This window comes from Ziziphus jujuba, chromosome 5 (genome assembly GCF_031755915.1).
Source record: "Ziziphus jujuba cultivar Dongzao chromosome 5, ASM3175591v1".
Taxonomy (NCBI): Eukaryota; Viridiplantae; Streptophyta; class Magnoliopsida; order Rosales; family Rhamnaceae; genus Ziziphus; species Ziziphus jujuba.
The window spans coordinates 3,647,790-3,663,856 of record NC_083383.1 but is presented as its reverse complement, the minus strand read 5'-3'; the positions used below and the strand labels follow the sequence as shown (position 1 = coordinate 3,663,856).

The 16,067-nt window shown below is 36.5% G+C and overlaps 2 protein-coding genes across 7 annotated transcripts; one reads left to right on the top strand and one right to left on the bottom strand.

Annotated features, from left to right (window-relative positions):
- The first annotated feature begins 1,243 nt into the window (after positions 1 to 1,243).
- Positions 1,244 to 10,928, top strand: LOC107420566 (calcium-transporting ATPase 1). Of its 6 annotated transcripts, none has more exons than XM_060817176.1 (8): positions 1,244 to 2,045; positions 5,187 to 5,241; positions 5,367 to 7,318; positions 7,793 to 7,951; positions 8,546 to 8,717; positions 8,836 to 9,134; positions 9,655 to 9,923; positions 10,671 to 10,928. In XM_060817176.1, exons 1-7 carry the CDS (start codon positions 1,869 to 1,871, stop codon positions 9,901 to 9,903), a joined length of 3,063 nt encoding a protein of 1,020 aa, XP_060673159.1. In that variant the 5' UTR covers positions 1,244 to 1,868; the 3' UTR covers positions 9,904 to 9,923; positions 10,671 to 10,928. The 6 variants fall into 6 exon arrangements, with proteins under 6 accessions (XP_060673159.1, XP_060673158.1, XP_060673155.1 ...); XM_060817175.1 differs by having other exon boundaries at positions 10,579 to 10,928; XM_060817172.1 differs by having other exon boundaries at positions 10,374 to 10,928.
- Positions 10,929 to 13,444: 2,516 nt separating this feature from the next.
- LOC107433660 (cyclin-D5-1) lies at positions 13,445 to 16,067 on the bottom strand. Its single transcript, XM_016044977.4, has 5 exons — positions 15,529 to 16,067; positions 15,321 to 15,407; positions 14,935 to 15,226; positions 14,714 to 14,847; positions 13,445 to 14,600 (listed from the first exon to the last, which is right to left on the bottom strand). The coding sequence occupies exons 1-5, from the start codon at positions 15,766 to 15,768 to the stop codon at positions 14,379 to 14,381; spliced, it is 975 nt and encodes a 324-aa protein (XP_015900463.3). The 5' UTR covers positions 15,769 to 16,067; the 3' UTR covers positions 13,445 to 14,378.

Here is a 16,067-nt window from a genome sequence, read left to right as displayed (position 1 = left end):
GGTGCCCAAAAGGCCCAAGTAGTTATTAACCCTTGGGATATTACTAAAGCCCAACCTATTTGGTATTTGCAGCTGACAGTCAAAGCCCACCTATGTAAAGCCTGTTACTAACCCATTTGTCATATGGGTTATCCCTGTAAGGCTTTATATTAAACTCAAAATCCTTTTACAAGGAAAATGAAAACAATGACCGGTTTATAAAAAAAAGAAAAAAAAAAGAAAAAAAAAAAAGAAAAAAGAGAAACAATGACCGTGTCCAGCTGGAGGATTTATGCGATTGTCGTCTAACCGTTGAAAAGTTGATAAACAGCCAAACAGATTCTCAGTCAATTTGCTTTATATTTTTTTTTTTCTCTGTACCAAAAGAAGAGAGACTCATGCTTTGCGTCTTTAATTTTTAAACAATGTTGCAAAAGAATTACCCAACTCCAAAAATGAGTACTGCTTAGGATGACAAAAATGCATCGTTGCCTTGACAGAGGAAAATGTCAAGCATAATGCATCAAGACTTGGCATGGTTGATACCAGTTTTTACCCTAAACAAACCTAACAATTGTGAAAGGGCCCTCACATGGGCAGGCGGCGTGGGACCCACTCAAATGACTAAATAGTAAGACTTGTCCAGCTGCTACTCTACTAGGCCGTACCCAATTTCCCGTAAGGCATGTCCTGTCGGTTACTACGTCTTCCAATACACGTTTCTATAAGGGATTTAATGCCAAAACTCTTTTCTGTGCTATATTTTTCCATTTTCTCGCCATTCAACACACGGTATACAAGTTTTTATCAGGGATTTAATTTCAGAATTGATTTCTGTACTATATTTCTTCTTTTTCTCACCATTCAACACACAGCAGGAAGCATATCAAAAGCAAAGCAGAAGAAGCTGCTTAGGTTGCCTACTCTTAACGATCCCATGTGCCGCTGTCAATCATACGTGTCATGGACTTAACATGCACAAATCGTTTCAGATCCAAAGTGGGGAAATGCCTAAAAACCCCTCAAAACAAGGCCAAGATTCTCCAAGACGACCATCACCACTCCCCACGCGTAAAAACAAAAATATAAGACAATGAAATTGCGTAATTGACCTCCACGTTTTACGTGACAGCTGTACGCATCCCATTGGTTTCCACCCCACATGCGCCAACGGGAATCACGACACCGAACGGAGCAATAAGGAAAATTAAAATTCGAATAAATAAATTTATCGAGATACACCCTCATTTAACACAACGCGGTAACATGGGAAAATAAAAAATTATTTAATATCTGTCTACTCACCTAACCATTGGTTTTGGATAAGCAGGCCTGGCGAAGCCATTTACTTTAACATTTACATTTACATCTACCACTGGTAATTTGTAGGTTTGTAAGTTCAAGTTCAAGACACAGGGTAACTAATAGGAAACAAAAAAAAAAAAAAGAAAAAAAAAAACCACTGGTTTTGCAGTAAATATGGAAGGTCAGCTACGGTTGGCTAGTGGCTGATGGTAGGTATTTGACCAGAATAGATGAATTCAAAAATGATTAACTGTTTTCTTCTTCTTCAAACACTGTAGCTACTGACAGGAACAGCAAGTTTGCTTTGTCAAGAGGTCAAAGCCCGGTCTTATTCTTCACTTACCTCTGTCAAAAGCGCGGTTTGATTCTTCAAACGGAATAAACCGGGCTTTTTCTTTTTCTTTCTATTTTGGAATCAGATCGGAGAGACCAAAGTTGCTCGGAATTTGATGCTAAGGAAACTGGTGGAATAGAAATTTTGTGGATTCATTTATTGCTTCGCTTGCTATTAAAGCTTTTTTTATTTTGTGTATTTGTGAAACGTATTAGAGCTTTTGATGGAGTAGAGGAAGAGGAGCTGTGAGATGGAGAACTATTTGAATGAAAACTTCGGAGAAGTAAAGGCTAAGAACTCGTCGGAGGAGGCACTTCAGAGATGGAGGAAGCTCTGCTGGTTGGTGAAGAATCGGAAGCGGAGATTCCGATTTACTGCTAATCTGTCTAAGCGATTCGAGGCTGAGGCTATCCGACGTTCCAATCAGGTTTCTCTCACCTGCTCTTAGTTTAGTGTTTTTTTAATTTACGAGGATTTTTAAAAGAAAATGACAAATATAATATAAATCTTCCACCGCGTTTTTAGTTACCGAGGAAATTTTTGTCAAGGGGTCCGAAGGTAGTTCTAGTTCTACGCAATTGTTCCAAATACGCGTTTCTTAAAAGTTATATATGGTTATATGTGTGTGTATGTGTGTATGAAAGAAACAAAACCATCACACTTATGCGTAGACTGTGGTCAAGCTTATCGGGAAAAAAAGAAAAGAAAAGAAAGGAATGAAATATTGAAAATAAATTAATGCTCAAAGATTGTATTCGCTTGCTTTGCCGTGTTGCGATTACTGACTTCCTTTGTATGAATCATCAGTTGTCAATACAAGACTTCTTTGGCAAAAATATGAACTATATACTAAAAGTTAAGTTAATCATCAGTTCTGTCAAATATTGATTAAATGTAACGGGAAGCTTCTTCTTGTTCAGCGCTTGAGGTGATCTGAACATTCAATTTGCTTTTTTTTTTTTTTTTTTTCTGTAGATTTGCATTCTTAGCTGTTTCTTAAATTAACATCCACTATTGGTGGAAGGTTGTGATAGATGGAACTATGTAGATATTTTGAGCTTAATTTTTTTTTTTTTTTCTCCCTGAATGTGCTATTCGATTTCGGTAACATAGCAAATGAGAGAAGGTGATGACACTTTGAGCCAGCAATTAATTGGTTAATAGACCTTATAAATGTTAATACAATTTGAGATGGTTTGAGCTCTCGTCAGGTAGCTGGTAATGGAAATCTATAGGCATGTAGAAAGATTTAGCCTGTTGTTGTTTATAATGAAAAACATTATGTTATATATGGATAACAAAGTCACCTGTATAGGTAATATTGCTATAGTTTTTACTTGATGCAGAGTGTCAATAACTGAATGTTGAAAGCATATATATATTCCAGTAAATGTGATCTACACAATGGATTTTACGTTTTAATTAGTTTAGAAGGAGAGCTTATATGATTTAAGCCCTCTTTTTGTGGAAAATAGGTCTGGCATGCTTGTTTTGTGACGTCCTAACTCAGTTTTCTATTCATCTATATTTAAGAATGCTGCCAAATTGAGCTGTTTCAAATTTGTTATTCCTTCTAACGTTATGTGACATGTACCGATATATTTAGAGAGAGAAAGACAGATATAAAGAGAAAGAGAGACAGAGGGGAAGAGAAAGTAGAGAACAAGATAGGTTGGAAGTCAATTTCATTCATTCATAACCCTCACAACCCACGCTTACAATACTTAAAAAGGAATTAATCCACTCTCCTAATTCATAGTAACTACTAACCCATTCTCCTAGTATTATATAACTACCCCCATGATAAGAACATGAAGATAACTTTGTACAGTTACATAATAAAACATAAATACTTCTCCTATACACAGCCATTAGGTCACATATAGGCTAAACCCACTTCCCTATCAATGAGTAACTACTAAACCCACTTCCCCATGAATAAGTAACTACTAATATTTGGAGGAAAATAAGGGGCACATAAAAAAACATCAAATGCTACTATCAACTGCTTCTACAAAGAAACTGACGCAGGCCCCTCTTGCATGGAAAGTAAAATACAAGAACACACAGACATGGAGACCAAGACGCATGCGCCAAATTGGGTACATATCATCCCACCCCCTATTACATCCTTGTCCTCAAGAATGGTGACAGTATCAGAAATCAGGGGCAAGATTGGAGATACTACAGGAATAGGACATTCTTGTATCTTGAGTAAACTCATATGGAAAACATTGTAAATCAGTGAGCCTGCAAAAACTCCAAAATCCCCATAATGGTGAGGTTGTGTTGTAAATCCTTTGGAAGTTGGCTTCTATTGCGAAGGAGGTCGTCCATCGCTTGGACATTAGTCATGCCATGGACAAGGGAAGTCATGGAGGGCGGTGGAACCCCCCATAAACGACTTCAAAGCCCAAATTCTTTAAGTGAAGACTTGAAGTCATAGAGTTGCTTTCCATTATAGAAGGTACAACGGTGTTCCCATAGCAAGGAGTAGGACAAACTTGTGAAGAATCCCCTTTATGGAAGGAATTAAGGTCATGTTCCACTGGTTGCTGCACTAGTTGGACACGTAGGCCTTGTAGATCGGTAAGAATCGTCTGGAAAGTCGCATTGATTCGTTCAAATTTGGTTTCGTGCCTTGTGAAAATGTCCAGAACTTCACTTTGGAATTCAGCATCTGTTTCCCACAGGTATTCATGGAAAGATGCTCTGATACCAAATGATATGTACCAAAATATTTAGATCAAGAAAGAGATATTAAGAGAAAGAAAGACAGAGGGGAAGAGAAGATGGAGAACAAGATAGGTCTGGAAGTCAATTTCATTCATTCATAACCCTTTTGCAATCCACGCCTTCAATACTTAAAAGAATTAATCCACTCTCCTATTCGTGGTAACTACTAATCCATTCTACTAGTATTATATAACTACCCCCATGATAAGAACATGGAGATAACTTACTATACACACGTGGATATTAGGTCACTTATAGGCTAAACCCACTTACTTCCCTCTCAATTAGTAACTACTAGTATTTGGAGAGAAGCACATAAAGAAACCACTAACTGCTACCATCAACTGTGTCTACAAACAAACTGACGCTGGGCCCTCTTGCATGGAAAGTAACTAGAGATAGACATGCACATGGAAACTAGGACCCATATGCCAATTAGGCACATATCACTATGTTTCTGTCTCTTAAACATGTGAATGAATTCTATTCTGGAAGATCTGCTGACTAAATCATGATCTGTAAAACTATAATTAAAAATCAATTAGTTTAATGGATAAAAACGTAGTGTAACGAGAAACATCAAAGTGAAGTTTTCTTGAATATAAATCAGTCCTTCCATATGGGGTTTACATTTGGGTTTCTGCTGTTCAAGCATTTTCATTCAGAAAAAATCTTGTAACTATTAACTTCTTCTTTACAGGTGAAAAAACTTAAATTAAAGTTTTCAGTTAAAAGAAAACAAAATTAAGTCTTATTATATTGGTGACTTGGTGATTTGTTTTGTTATTTATTTATTTTTTATTATTATTATTTTCTTGGTTGGTATCGATAGGAGAAGTTTAGAGTCGCAGTTTTGGTTTCGCAAGCTGCACTTCAGTTTATCCATGGTAAGAAGCTTTAAGCAAATTCAACGTTTGTGATTATGAGGTTTTATATTACTTTCTAAACACTACAAGGTTCTGTTTTTCTGTATTAACTATATATTCTTTTCGTTTGGGCACCATGCCTGCAGGTCTAAATTTGTCAAGTGAATACACTGTACCGGAGGAAGTCAAAGCTGCAGGTTTTGATGTCTGTGCTGATGAGTTGGGCTCCATTGTTGAAGGACGTGATGTGAAGAAGCTGAAAATTCACAATGGAGTTGAGGGTATCGTAAGCAAACTTGCCACGTCCTTAAATGATGGGATCCCTACAAGTGAGCAGCTGCTTAACAAAAGAAGAGAGATTTATGGAATTAATAAATTCACTGAAAGCCCAGTTCGAGGTTTCTGGGTTTTTGTCTGGGAAGCACTTCAAGATATGACCCTTATGATACTTGGCATTTGTGCTTTTGTTTCTCTGCTTGTTGGCATAGTGATGGAAGGATGGCCAAAGGGTGCCCATGATGGACTTGGAATTGTTGCCAGCATTTTGCTTGTCGTCTTTGTCACAGCCTCAAGTGATTATAGACAGTCTTTGCAGTTCAAGGATTTGGACAAGGAGAAGAAAAAAATTACAGTCCAGGTTACCAGAAATGGGATCAGACAAAAGATATCAATTTATGACCTACTTCCTGGTGATATTGTTCATCTCAATATTGGAGATCAGGTCCCTGCCGATGGACTTTTTCTTTTAGGATTTTCTGTGTTGATAAATGAATCCAGTTTAACAGGTGAAAGTGAACCAGTTAATGTGAATAGTCAGAACCCTTTTCTGCTTTCTGGAACTAAAGTTCAGGATGGATCATGCAAGATGCTAGTGACTACTGTTGGGATGAGAACCCAGTGGGGTAAACTGATGGCAACTCTTAGTGAAGGAGGAGATGATGAAACCCCCTTGCAGGTCAAACTTAATGGTGTGGCTACCATCATTGGGAAAATAGGTTTATTTTTTGCTGTTGTGACTTTTGCTGTTTTGGTGCAAGGGCTATTTACTCGCAAGCTACAACAAGGCTCCCAATGGAACTGGTCTGGAGATGATGCAATGGAAATTTTGGAATTCTTTGCTATTGCTGTAACGATTGTTGTGGTTGCCGTTCCTGAAGGTCTGCCTTTGGCTGTGACATTGAGCCTTGCTTTTGCCATGAAGAAGATGATGAATGACAAGGCACTTGTCCGGAATTTAGCTGCTTGTGAGACTATGGGTTCTAGCACAACTATCTGTAGTGACAAAACTGGAACACTGACTACTAATCACATGACTGTTGTTAAAGCTTGCATTTGTGGCAAGGTCAAAGAAGTGGACGACTCTGAAAAAACTTCTGTTTTCTGCTCTGAAATTCCTGATTCTGCTTTGAGAATTTTACTTCAATCAATATTTAACAATACTGGAGGAGAAGTGGTGAAAAACAAAGATGGCAGAGTTGAGTTACTGGGTTCACCAACTGAAACTGCTCTTTTGGAATTTGGATTGCTTCTTGGTGGTGATTTCCAAGCAGAAAGGCAAGCATCAAAAATTGTCAAGGTGGAGCCATTTAATTCTGTCAAGAAGCGGATGGGGGTGGTTCTAGAGCTTCATGAGGGTGCTTTCCGGGTGCACAGTAAAGGTGCTTCTGAGATAATTTTAGCTGCATGTGACAAAATGTTAGATTCAAATGGTAATGTTGTTCCCCTTGACCAAGCATCCTTTAGTATTATAAAAAATACAATAGAACAATTTGCTAATGAAGCTCTTCGAACTCTATGCCTTGCCTACATGGAAATTCCATGTGACTTTTCTGCTGAAAGTCCTATTCCCATCAAGGGATACACATGTATAGGAATTGTTGGTATCAAAGATCCAGTTCGTCCTGGTGTCAAGGAATCTGTTGCCATTTGTAGGTCTGCTGGTATAACTGTTAGGATGGTTACTGGAGATAACATAAACACTGCCAAAGCAATTGCAAGAGAATGTGGAATTTTAACAGACGATGGTATTGCTATTGAAGGCCCAGTTTTTCGTGAGAAGAGTGAGGAAGAATTGCATGAAATTATTCCAAAACTTCAGGTGCATTTACAATTTTCTTTAAATATTAACAATAGAGGGAAATATATATTATATATGGTTTTGCAAGGCCGCTGCAGTGGTATCTGGTTAAAAATAACGGTTTGATTCTTGAATTCTCAAATGGAAGTGATTTTTAAAAATATAATTTACCGAATTTTCAGCATTTGCAACCAAAGCTTGCTACAGTTTCATATTTTTACCAAACTGTTGACACATAATAGATGTAAGGGGGAGTGCAATCACTGATATAGATACTGAAAAATGGGCTATATCATGCTCGTTATTATTATTATTTTGATATGAAAATTATGCTCATTTTGAAGAAAAATTATTGCACAACTACGAATTAGTGATGTATGTGCTTATTGTGATATTTTGCTATAAACAATATGAATTTGCAAATCTATGGCTGCTGTTTATTCATTGCTTTCCAGAGTCCTGTTTAACTGGAGTATGGCCTTATTTTGTGTACAGGTGATGGCTCGATCGTCACCCATGGATAAGCATACTCTGGTGAAACACTTACGAACCACCTTCCAAGATGTTGTTGCAGTGACTGGTGATGGTACAAATGATGCTCCAGCACTTCATGAAGCTGATATTGGACTGGCAATGGGTATTGCTGGAACTGAGGTGCTAGCACTTTTCTTCTTAGTATATAGCATACTAAAACATGCTGTTAACTCCTCCATTTAGTTGAAAACCTTAAATTGCTTGCGCCAGTTGACCTATTTATTCATTAATTTGCGTTTTGGTGCAAGGTACAAGTATGAATGGAACGTCATCTCTATACTTGTGTGCTTATTAGTTATTTCTGGATAAGGCTTCACTGCCATGTTTCTGTTATACGACAATTGCTGAGTTTGGATATGGTTAAAGTAGGCAACCAAGATTTTGGTTTTCATGGTGCTCTATTTTGTGTTGCTGTGACAGGGCTGGTAACTTGGGCAAGAAATTTGAGATAGTTGTAGTCTAAAAATGATTTATGCTACTTCAAGCTTAAAACCTTTTTAAGTTTTATGTTAATGCTTGAATTTCTATCTTTTAGATGTCCTGATGCCCCACTGTTCTTGAAATTTTCCTTTTAATTAAAGCCTCTTTCTCTCCTGATATTATTGTGTGTGTGCTTTGTGCACAGTGCCTTCTTTGGGCTTCAAGCCCTAGTTCCTGTAATCTTTGAAATCTTCTTGACATGTCATGTGATAAAGCATGCTTCAAATTTTCTAGGTGGCAAAGGAAAGTGCAGACGTGATAATTCTGGATGACAATTTCTCCACAATTGTGACTGTGGCTAAATGGGGACGTTCAGTTTACATTAACATTCAGAAGTTTGTCCAGTTTCAGCTAACGGTAAATGTGGTTGCCCTTGTTGTCAACTTTTCTTCAGCCTGTTTGACAGGTAAGCAACTCCACTGTCTTTTGACTTTGCACGTGAAACTCTTGTCTTATTATTCTTTTAAATTTTTAAATCACATAACATTTCCACCGTTTCCCTTTGGAATGGTATATGCTCTCAGGAAATGCTCCCCTCACTGCTGTTCAGCTTCTTTGGGTGAACATGATCATGGACACTCTAGGAGCGCTTGCATTGGCCACAGAACCTCCCACTGATGATTTAATGAAGAGATCACCAGTTGGTAGGAAAGGAAATTTCATCAGTAATGTGATGTGGAGGAATATCTTGGGGCAGTCTTTATATCAGTTCTTAATAATATGGTATCTACAGACAAGAGGAAAAGCAGTACTTCAGCTTGATGGCCCTGATTCTGATTTGATATTAAACACTCTTATTTTCAACTCTTTTGTCTTTTGTCAGGTAATCATGGATCATCAAGGATTTACTCCATGAAAATGTGGTTACTTAACAAATTTGCACTCTAGCTCTAAGCGGGAATTTTCTTTTTGGCCATAGGTTCAGTCAAAAGTTGTTAACAATGACAGAGGTTCATCATATGCGCTCTTCCTCAAATTTTAAAAATCCTCAAGCAATTAAAAAGTCTAGTTGCATCGTTGAATGTAGGTCATAGCTGTTGTGGAAGTCGAACCCAAGTGTCTTTTAGGTCAAATGTTATAACCTCCCTCTAGGAAGAAGTTTTAAGGTGTGGTGCATTACCTTTTTCTAATGAAAAATAAAAACGAATAAGATTTCTGGCATGCCTGCATTACTATGTTATAGTCAAAACTTACTATTTTTCTCATAAATTCTATGATCTGAATACACTGAAATTACTTAACGTTAGTGCTGCAACCTATTATTACTACCTTGTCATTAGTTCTCCAAATCAAAATTTCCTCAGACTATGCAACTTATACTGCTATGCTGTCATCTTATTCAGGTTTTCAATGAGATTAGCTCCAGGGAGATGGAGAAGATAAATGTTTTCAAAGGCATAATGAAAAATTATGTGTTTGTGGCTGTCCTCTCTTGTACCGTCCTCTTCCAAATCATAATCATCGAATTCTTGGGTACATTTGCGAGCACAACTCCTCTCACTTTGGGACAGTGGTTTGTTAGCATTTTCCTTGGATTCCTTGGCATGCCAATTGCAGCAGCTTTGAAAATGATCCCTGTTGGATCTAGCTGAGATCAAGGAAAACAGAATAGGTAATTTCTAACTCATTCAATCTCAGTCACAAATGGAGGTACTTTTTTGTTAGTTCATTACCTCGCTAGAATGATACATTGCTTATGAAGTGGTTAAATTCTCATATTGTAAAATAGTGGTAAGCAAAATTCAGGATTGAGGATGGATATGGTCTGCAGTAGATAATGCCAATGTTTTTAGCATGTATTAGAATACATGCTAACTCTTTTGAACTATACCAATTGAAACGTTTAACTGGTGAATTTTGTTAAGGTTTTTAGTTTGGTGTAATGATTGAATCGATTTTTTGGACTCTTTTGTGACTTTTGAATCTGAACTTAAGTTCTCTTATATTATATTGTATTTGGATGCTCATCCAGTTTCTTGTCACTAATCTTATTGTTGCGGCATATTTCTGCTATTCCAACCTTGCTAGAAGTTTGAAATTTTTACTTCACCTTACAATCAAGGGTCTATACAACATGGCGTAGAGAAGGTTGGCTTTGGGAAGAGGGTCGAAAAAAGCTCTACTTCTGTGAATATATGCTTGTTCGTTTTGTCCTAATATGTATTCGATCCGTCTTCTTGACTATTGAGAGAAGAGAAAGAGAGAGGTAGCAAATTTGCCTTGCACGTGAATTTTCTCATTCTAGCTTTGTGATAAATAATGAGCAGCGCGGTGGATGTGACCCAAATTGATCGACCTTTTGCCAAATTTGTTGAAGGCATGGCAATCTTGCTGAATGTTTTTATTCACATGTTGGCAGTGGAGTGAGCCGGAGTGGACGAACCTTCATGTTGTCTTCTGACCGGGCCATTAAACTTGAAAACTATTCTGTTAGAGAGCAATGCATGCATAGGAGGGCTTTTTTAGCTTTTATTTATTCATGATTATTTTTTTTTGTCCATTGTACATAACTCAAAAAGTACTCATGATGGCAAAAGACAACTGAAGTGATAGTTATTAGAAAGAAAAATTATATTATGATAAAATAAAATCGAGTCTCGTTTCAAAAACAGATAAATTTGCATCCAACTGTACGAAAAGGGTTAGGCAAGGCACGAATCTATTAATAGGATACTCTTTTTTTCCTTACGAGAATAAATCATATATGATGTTGGCGAGGAGAACACTACTGTGAATATTGTGTGCAAATGCCAAAGGGCAAAATAATGAGAGGACAACTTATAAATTTAAATCACCGATCGGATTCAAAGTGGAACCCTTCATTTATCACAAAATTGTACTGCTGGTTGATCCTTAGTAGGAGATGATATCACACAATCACATGTGAGATTAGTACGACATATCCAGACTGCTGGTCTTCCAACTTACTTTCCGGTTTATTCACCAAAAAAACAAAATATTTACTTTCCCGGTTCATGAATCATGATTCACAATTCAGCCAGGTATCTACTTATTTCTTGTCAATCAACGTCCATAAAATCCACGTTAATTTCTTCATATCATATCAGTGCATTAGTAATAAATAAATAAAAGTTTTTGAGAGTAAATTCATTAGTTAAAAAATCAAATAAATAAAAAAATTTCGGAGTAAATTTGTACAAGTGAAAGATTTCCAATAATCTTTTATATTTGTAACTTATTGGTCCTAATAACAGTGCAAGCAGTCTCATCCTCCTATGGAGTCCACCTATACTTTTAATTTTAAATCAATCAATAATATATGGTATATGGTCCCTCGAACCAAAACTATGTGCTCTTGCCCTTTAGCACCTCCTAATGTCCTAATGTGCTCTTGCCCTTTAGCACCTCCTAATCATCTATTCAAGTCTAAACAACGTTATAATTTAAAATCAATTGTTCTTTTTTTTTTAATACCTTGTAACCATCTACTCACATATAAATAATGTTATAATTTAAAACCAATTGATAATTGGTAAAATAATCCATTCGGAGATTTTTTTTTTTTTTAAACCAATTGATAATTGGTGAAATAATTCTATTTCGAGATTTTTCAAAATTCTCCATTCTCATAATTCTAACTCATGCACTCATAAACACAAATATAAATACTCTACTATTTGAGCTACCGATTTTGTCATTCATTTGGATATTAAATGGATATTAGAAATCAAAATTATTTTCCTTTTGGCATCTTTCAACGTAATAATATTTTTCGTCCCCACCACCTCGATATGGAATGGATCATTGGATTTTCTTCTATGGCGATCTTCCAATCTAAAATCAATTGTTAATAGGTGGAAAAACCTAGTTGAAGACTACGAACCAAAATTATTTTCCCTTTCGCACCCCCAATCTGACAATGCCTTTTGTCCCCACCATCTCGATACAAAGTGGATCATGGGTTCTCTTTTATCGCGATCACCCAACTTGATAATGCATGGGGTCCCATCCATAGTTTGCCCATCGATCTGTAATTCTCTTTTATCACAAATTCGCAATCCAGGAGGAGCTAACGTTTGATTCATTAAACACAATCTTTTTGGTTTAAGTACCACTTGATGAGAGTGCAATTGATCTCAATTCTCTGTCTAAACATAATACTATTCAAATCCAAAATCAATTGACTATAAGTGAAATAGCTCATTTGAAATGAATAATATATATTTTTTTGTATTTTCTATCGATATGGAACTTTGGTTTGTATTTTCCCAATAGATCCAATAACTAATCTACGCACCACCCTATAGTAAATTACAAAGAAAAAAAAAATTCATTCTTAGACGGTGGCATTTATTTATTTGTTTATTTGTTTGTAGAGAGTTGGAGTTTAAAGGGCAAAGTGGGAAATGGGTGAAAAATGAACCCCACAGGATGCCATGTTTGATGTGATAAGAGAGGAATAGAATCCAGGGTGTATAGGTTGCCTGCTCCATAAACGAAAAGACTAGAGAATAGTGAGGCATAGCCCACATACTGAAAGCAAAAAGCTAAGGGGGGAAGAGAAAGGGAAAGAATAGGAGTGACTGACTGTGAGAGTGAGTGAGGAGGGGTATATGGTATACCATGAGATGCGAAACTGGCTCCAGTCAAGATGCCTTTTTGTTTAGCCTCAACAGATATGGTAGACTCCTGCTCTTGGGGTACCCCAATGTTCAGAGAAAGGACACCATGTACTTTGTTATGTTTTTGACTGCACAGCTAAGGAAATTATCTCTTTTGGTCCTTTGTGTAAATAAGTTATCAACATCGCCAACCAGTCATCTAATGACATCTTTGCTAGGACGTCCACCTAATCTAGCACAGATCTTGGCTTCCAGACAAATATCATAAAGAGGAACTAGTTTTTATTTTTGTTTTTATTTATTTATTATTATTATTATTATTATTTACTTTTGTTGAATGGTGCTGTATTGCTTTCCATGAGTTTGTAACCATGACTGGAGCATATGCTAAAAAACAAGTAAAAGTGAGAGTTTTTTTTTTTTTTAATTGAAAAAAATTTTCTTTTTACAGTTAAAAGGGGGTCTGCATTGACCACAATAGCCTGTGAACTGCAAAACGTTAAATCAAAGCGCAAATTCAATATCAAAATTAGGTGAATATTAATAAGCTTCAAATAAATGATATAATTTTGTAAACTTGCTTGCCAAGAATGTTTTTAATATCTAATCTTTCATTTTCAGATATATCACTATCCCATCATTCATACAAAATCCATGTTAGGAACTCAATTGCTCACGAAATGTGGACTAGATACAACATATAATAAATCTCCTCTTCCATCCATTGTGTACTAAACACAGACAGAGTCTTCTGGCTCCAATGACCCCTCAACACACAGCCAAACCAGAGCTTCAAAGGGAAAAGAGAAGGGCCCGCCTTGAGAGGCAACCCCCAAACATTCAAACAAATCCCATCACATTCACCTTTCCTAACTTTTTTGATGGCCATTGGCCAACATGCAACAAAGATGCATTAAAATCACACAAATAGACCTCTCTCTCCCCCTTCTCTTTCCCCTGCCTTACTCCACATTGCTTTCAGCCTTTTCAATGACACCTAGAAAGCATCCCAAGCACCCAATCAAACGGTAGGGTTGCATTGCAACAGGAAACACTCCCATCCCATCCTCTCAGAAAAAAAAATAAATAAAATAAAGAAAGAAAGAAAAACAGAATTATCAGAAAGAATGAAAAATATGGGGGGAAAAAAAACAACCAATTGAACAGGTGAGCGAGAAGTTATACAATCCCCTTTTTATGACCTCTCTTTCCACCGTGACTTTGTTGTCTTAACAGCACTTAGCTTTATAGATAGTAGCCCAGAACTTTGCTTTTTATTTCTTTCTTTCTTTCATTTTTTTTTTTTTTTCTTTTACCTTTTTTTTTTTTTTTTCTTGTTCTTGAGGAGCCATTTTCAATCAACTCCAAATCATAACTATGAAAGTAATAAGTATGGAACACTCTTTAGCCTATAATCATCATCACCACCACCAAGCCCGCAGAACGCACTAAACATGACAGTTGTCCTCATTTTCTCCATTTCTTTACCCGAGTCGCTCCCCTTCTGCCACGCCATAATTGTGATCACAATTACTGAATGCAAGCCTCCTTCTCTTATTGAAAAACGCAGAGACTGAAGAAGTTTCTAATACATCAACAGAACTCAAATGGGTTGGTGATAAATCTGGTGAAAGAAACTTAGGTTGTTCTTCAATTCTCACCATCTTTATCTCCTGCATTTTATTATAGCATGAAAGAACATCTTCCTATGACAGAAAAGAAAAAGTCCAACACCCATTAATTAGAAATATACGTCATTATGTTTGATTAATACGAGGGATTAAAACTTGAAAAAAAAAGAATAACAAAAACAACTCACAATTTTGAGAAATCTACAATGAGAAATTGATTTCATCTTCAATTCTAATGCTTTTATTGTTAATTTTTGCTCCAATGCCAACAATGTCGCAGCAGCTGCTACAACAGACGGCCGATAATCCAATAAACTGATCTCTAGCCAAGTGTTAACATTTTCTAATGGTAAGCCAAAAAGTATTTAACTTAATGAGAACGTAAAAAATAAACTGCTCATGAAAATACCTTTCATAGTGGCCAGGATGAATTCTACAGTTCTAGAAAGTATTTTAGTCGGTGGAGATTCATTGCAAAATTTGGTGATGAAGTAGTGAAGAAAAGCAAATGGGGTTATTAAAGCCATCCTCCATTCCAATGTGTTCAATACCAAAAGCTCCATTCTCTGTATCACTTTGCTTTCGAAATTGTAATCTTCTAATTGAAACTCTGATAGTGCTGGAATGTTCAACTCCTCCATCTTTGCAGCCAGAGATAAACATGCTACAGACAGCAATCTAATCGCCCAAAGTTGTTCATTCTGAAGAAATCGAAGTGGATAATTTACTTTCTCTAACACATTTCGATAAGGGAAAAAAAAAAAAAAAACACAGGGGTTTGATGAAGAGGCTTACATGGATGGACCTCCTGGAAAGGAATCGATCAAAGTACGTCAAGGACAGATACGCTGTTTGGAATCGAAATCCAAAAACTGCTCTAGTCTGGTTTATGTTTTTGAAACAAAAAAGGAACAATAAAAGAGTTTTAATTACAATCCCAACTACAGACATTGATAAATACAGCAGCTCAATCAATTATTTTAAGAAACGAGGCCATACTAACTTTGAGAATCCAAGTGATGGCTTCCAATCGGGCACATTTAAGCCTGTTGCCAAACACCCAAGAATCGTCTTTCTTGAACCCAGATATTGTCTCTCTCTCCATCAACATTTCAACATAGTCTTCCTCCGAAGCGGTATAGTTGGTATTAAAGTTGACGAATGTATCTTCATCTTCAAATTCTTCATCCAAACATGTCTCACTTTCTTGGCAAAGAAGGCTGGGCAGAAAGTCATCATCCATTTTTAATTACTTTTCTTCTTTCTTTTCTATTTCTTTTACGATCAAACAGGAAATCTAAGTGAAACAGTATCAGATAGCTTAAGCGTTGAAGCCAGGATAAAAAGAGAGACAATTAATTTGATTGACCACCATGACTAAAAAAAAGAAAAAAAAAAAAGAAAGAATAGGTGGAAATGGAGATGCAGAGCAGAGAGACAATAACTTAGGAAGAGTACGATACTATTTCAACGGTTACAGAATTGTAGCAAGATGGGTGTGCGTTTTGGCAATACGATTCCTCGTTGTCTCCAAACGTGGTG